Raw genomic sequence first — 5340 nt, 5'->3', positions numbered from 1 at the left:
TTACACCGTTATACAAGCTGCACGCTCACTACTTTACACCGTTATACAAGCTGCACGCTCACTACTTTACACCGTTATACAAGCTGCACGCTCACTACTTTACACTGTTATACAAGCTGCACGCTCACTACTTTACACTGTTATACAAGCTGCACGCTCACTACTTTACACCGTTATACAAGCTGCACGCTCACTACTTTACACTGTTATACAAGCTGCACGCTCACTACTTTACACTGTTCTACAAGCTGCACGCTCACTACTTTACACTGTTATACAAGCTGCACGCTCACTACTTTACACCGTTATACAAGCTGCACGCTCACTACTTTACACTTTTATACAAGCTGTACGCTCACTACTTTACACTGTTCTACAAGCTGCACGCTCACTACTTTACACTGTTCTACAAGCTGCACGCTCACTACTTTACACTGTTCTACAAGCTGCACGCTCACTACTTTATACTGTTATACAAGCTGCTCGCTCACTACTTTACACTGGAGCAAAGTGTTGAAACATGAAAAGATATCATCAGATATTTACAGAAATGTGAGGGGTGGACTCATTTATGTGAGATCCTGTATATATGAACTCCTGTTTTCAACTAACCGAAGACAAACAAGAGTAATATTGAGCCCAACCACAGGTGTCATTTTCACTGGGGACGCTGGGGACATGTCCCCACCACATTTTGAAATGGCTGATTTTGTCCCCATCACTTTCTGAAAGCATTTGTTAAAAACGTTCTGAAAAATTGCACCAAGAAATGTTAACTAATAAATTAAAATGCTATTAAAACATGCAATTTAAATATAGAAGAAACAAATGTGCATAGTTCAAAAAAGTAACAGGCTGCTGATAACTGCATTATATTCTGTTATATTTTTTTATTTATGAATGTTCACCTGCCCGCTGAATTTTTTGTTTCTCTTTTTATAAATGAAATGGTGCAGAAATGAAGTGTTTAATGCTCAAAATCTTACAGGGGAGGACCCACAGACCCAAACATTTCATTTTTCTTCTAAGTAGTTTTGAGCATCGTCAGGTCTTGACACAAGTGTATCATCATGCCCCTAATCTGAGCCCTTAGGTCCCAACCACTTTTCAACACAAAGTGACGCCCTTGAACCCAACATCTCTGAAGATCATATCTCATGTCATTATCTGAGGCCACTTCTTCCAAGAAACCACTTTCACATCTGTACGCTAAGTATGAATCCACTGCCAGCAGCTGACTGATTTAAACCACTATTTAAATCATTTCTTATGAAAGCACTCACGGGAACATGTTCCTCTCGTTGGCCATGATGGTTTTGTTGTCAGGGAGGAGTTGAAGCTTGACATGGGAGCTGGAGAGGTTCTCCAGGAGGTCCCAGCCGTGCTGACTATCAGAGACGGACCAGACCAGGACCCAGTCCCCGAAAACCTGCAGGAGGAGAGGTCGGAGTCAGAGCTAAAGCCAAAGCTACCACTGAGGACATGTCTGTCTGAAATAAAATAAAGCTCAGTACAGAAATGATCACAACTGTATAGGACAGAATCCTTGGGTATATGAACAACCAGGTTCTTATGTTCCATATTGATTATAACCAGGATCAGACTCACACTAGGGAGCATGTAAACAAACCCCCTAACAGTCCTGGCTGACACAGCTAAGAGTAGAGGGTCAATAATGTCAAATGAAACGAACTCAAGTATTTGGCTGTGAAAAAGTCAGTCCCCCCAGGAGTGATGAATGTCTGGTCTCAGGCACCAAGCTGACCAGAACCAGACTCACCTTGTGCAGGTCTTTAGTTGGCAGCCTTTTGCTCAGCCCATCACAGTCTTCAGGGCCCGGCTGTGCGTTGGTGCCGATCGCCGCCACCACCACCAGCAGCAGCAGCACCGCTCGCTTCACAAAAATCATCCTGCTCTGAAACAAAAACCAAACAGGACAGAAGATCAAGAGAAGGGAAGCAGGTTGTTTTATAATGGCCCCCAGTCGGCCCCCGGCCGGCCCCCGGCCTGCCCGTAATCAGTCCAAAGTGTGTGTGCTCAGTGTGTTATCGAGCTCGGATTGACCCTTTGTTTCCCTTCCAGGTCTGTTTGTTTTCAGTTTCATGTATTTTTGTGTAAGAAGGTTCAGAGAAGACGGGATCACTGCAGTCCATGAATCCATGTTTCAGCTCGTACAAAGTGCAGCAGCCAGAGTCAAAGACCAAAACCAGTCAAAGAGACCAGCATCACACTCAGTTCAGCATGTTTGCATCAGCTTCCTGTGTCTGTTAGAACCCATTTTAAAACGTTATGACCAGTTGCCTTTATAATTTTGTTCAGTGTATATACAGTATGTATGTATGGACATTGTGAAGCTCTGAGTAACTGAAGATACTCCCACCTGACAGAGTATACAGGTCTTTATGTTCCAGATTATTTCCATACATACACATCTCCTGCTTTCCTACACAGCATGATTACTTTTATTAAAGCACAGACATGCTTGTTGATTGACAGATCATCACTGCAGCTGTTTGGGTCTCTTTATGTCGACAGCATTTTAGATGCATCAAAATGAATCATGCACGTTGAGTTCAGGTTTTCTGTGGGTCTGTTTCAGATGTGTGACCCCTAAAGACCTCTAGGCAGCAGCTGGGAGCAAACAGAGAGAGACTGGAGGAGCCAAACTATTCACAGTGTGAACACTCACACTCAAAGATGTGGCATATCAAGATGCTGATCAGACCGCATAGGCCACAATAAAAGGCCTCTCGAAAATGTGCAGTTTCACTGTATTGGGGGGTCCGGAAACCAGTCAGTTTCTGGTGTGACCACCATTTGCCTCACGCAATGCAACACATCTCCTTCACATAGCGTTGATCAGGTTGTTGGTCCACTCCTCTTCAATGGCTGTGCGAAGTAGCAGTCAGGTCGAGACCCCGATGAGGACGACGAGCATGCAGATGAGCTTCCCTGAGACGGTTCCTGACAGTTTGTGCAGAAATTCTTTGGTTATGCAAACCGATTGTTGCAGCAGCTGTCCGGGTGGCTGGTCTCAGACCATCTTGGAGGTTAAGATGCTGGATGTGGAGGTCCTGGGCTGGTGTGGTTACACATGATCTGCAGATGTGAGTCCGGTTGGATTAACCGCCAAATTCTCTGAAACGCCTTTGGAGACGGCTTAGGGTAGAGAAATGAACATTCGATTCACGGGCAACAGCTCTGGTGGACATTCCTGCAGTCAGCATGCCAACTGCACGCTCCCTCAAAACTTGCTACATCTATGGCATTGTGCTGTGTGATGAAACTGCACATTTTGGAGTGGCCTTTTATTGTGGCCAGCCTAAGGCCTTTTATTGTGGTCAGCCTAAGGTCTTTTATTGTGGTCAGCCTAAGGTCTTTTATTGTGGTCAGCCTAATGCACACCTGTGCAGTACCCATGCTGTCTGATCAGCATCTTGATATGCCACACCTGTGAGGTGGATGGATTATCTCGGCAAAGGAGAAGTGCTCACTAACACAGATTTTGACAGATTTGTGAACAATATTTGAGAGAAATAGGCCTTTTGTGTACATAGAGAAAGTCTTAGATCTTTGAGTTCAGCTTGTGATGAATGGGGGCAAAAACAAAATAATAATATAATAATAATAATAATAAGCTTTATTTATATAGCACTTATCAAACAAAGTACAAAGTGCTTCTCAACAAATCACACATAAAATACAAAAACAAATAACCACGTGGGTAAAAGATACAGGGGGATAAAATACAGAATATAAGAACAAGGATCACAATAGAGTATAACAAATATGTTCAGTAGGAGGTAAGGAAGATAAGACAAGCAAACAAAGTGATAAGAACGGTATGGCAGGAATAGTAAAACGAGTGGCAGCTCAGATAAAATCTGGATATGCTTTCCAGTAAAAGTAAGAGAGATTTGAAAGAAGAAGCCGACCCAGCCAGCCTAATTTCCTCAGGCAAGTCGTTCCAGAGCCTGGGGGCCCTGACAGCAAATGCTCGGTCACCTTTTGTTCTTAGTCTGGCTCCAGGAACAGACAAGAGGCCCTTGCCAGAAGATCTTAGACCACGGGAGGGCTCATAAGGAGTTAAAATATCTAAAATATAATCAGGAGCCAAGCCATGAATAGCCTTAAAAGTAATGAGTAAAATCTTAAAATCAATTCAAAAACAAACAGGGAGCCAGTGCAATGATGCTAAAACAGGGTGATATGATCATATTTTCTTGTCCTAGTTAGGAGCCCAGCAGCTGAGTTCTACACAGCCATCATCCAGTCCATCCTCTGCACCTCCATCACTGTCTGGTTTGGATCTGCCACCAAAAAGGACAGGAGCAGACTACAACGGACAGTTAGGACTGCAGAAAAGATCATCGGTGCCAACCTGCCCTCCATTCAGGACTTATACATTTCCAGAGTCAGGAAACATCACTGCAGATCCATCTCACCCCGGACACAACCTGTTCCAGCTCCTCCCCTCTGGTAGGCGCTACAGAGCACTGTACGCCAAAACCAACAGACTCAAACAGTTTCTTCCCACAAGCCATCACTCTGATGAACAGGTGATTTCTGACTCACAGTGTCAGGAACAATTCTTGTGCAATAATCCAGTAACTCTGTCTCTAATCAGCCACCTGTTTACTGGCTAACATTTATTATTTACTTATTCACCATTCTCTAATTCAGAGCTGTTCATACTGTTATATTGTAGATACTGTATACCAAATCCACCTACCTCAAGTCATAACTCCTGCACAAAATATTTCCTTTGTACTCTGCTTCATTGCACTGTGTACATGTGTACATGTATGCATGTATATGTACCTGTATATCACACGCACCTCCGACATGTACATACTCCTGCATCCGTTGCACTCTGATCACTGCACTATTTAGGGCCCGAGCACGACCGTGCGAGGTCCCTATTGAATCTGCTCGGATTATATATATTTAGGGCCCGAGCACGACCGTGCGAGGTCCCTATTGAATCTGCTCGGATTATATTTTTTTTTTTTTTTTTTTTTTTTTTTCTGCAAAGTAGGCCCAAATGACATGGCCTAAACATACTCGAAAACTCACCAAAATTTGCAAACATGTCAGAACCGGTGAAAAATTTCGTATTCCACAAGTTTCGCACATGGGCGTGGCAAAATGACTCGCTAGCGCCACCTTGAAAATTGGAAATGATTAGCCCCTCGTTCACGTTCAACCTACATGTACGAAATTTTCTGGGGACATGTATCGTATCAAGACGCACAAAAAAGCCTCAAGAACCCATAGCCTAAAGTCAACAGGAAGTCGGCCATTTTGAATTTTATGGCCATTTTTGGATGATTTACACAC

General features: G+C 43.6%; 1 protein-coding gene across 1 annotated transcript in view; it reads right to left on the bottom strand.

The window, feature by feature from the left end:
* LOC123976595 (saxitoxin and tetrodotoxin-binding protein 1-like) overlaps window positions 1-1915 on the bottom strand; it is an 8357-nt gene extending 6442 nt beyond the window's left edge. Inside the window, exons 1-2 of the mRNA XM_046058900.1 lie at window positions 1781-1915; window positions 1284-1429 (exon numbers count right to left, since the gene is read on the bottom strand). Coding sequence (XP_045914856.1) covers window positions 1284-1429; window positions 1781-1909 — 275 coding nt within the window. The 5' untranslated portion in view covers window positions 1910-1915. The remainder of the gene's footprint in view (window positions 1-1283; window positions 1430-1780) is intronic.
* Window positions 1916-5340: the final 3425 nt, after the last annotated feature.

This window comes from Micropterus dolomieu, linkage group LG09, assembly GCF_021292245.1.
Source record: "Micropterus dolomieu isolate WLL.071019.BEF.003 ecotype Adirondacks linkage group LG09, ASM2129224v1, whole genome shotgun sequence".
In the NCBI taxonomy this organism is placed as follows: Eukaryota; Metazoa; Chordata; class Actinopteri; order Centrarchiformes; family Centrarchidae; genus Micropterus; species Micropterus dolomieu.
This window is presented reverse-complemented; position numbering and strand designations above follow the sequence as displayed.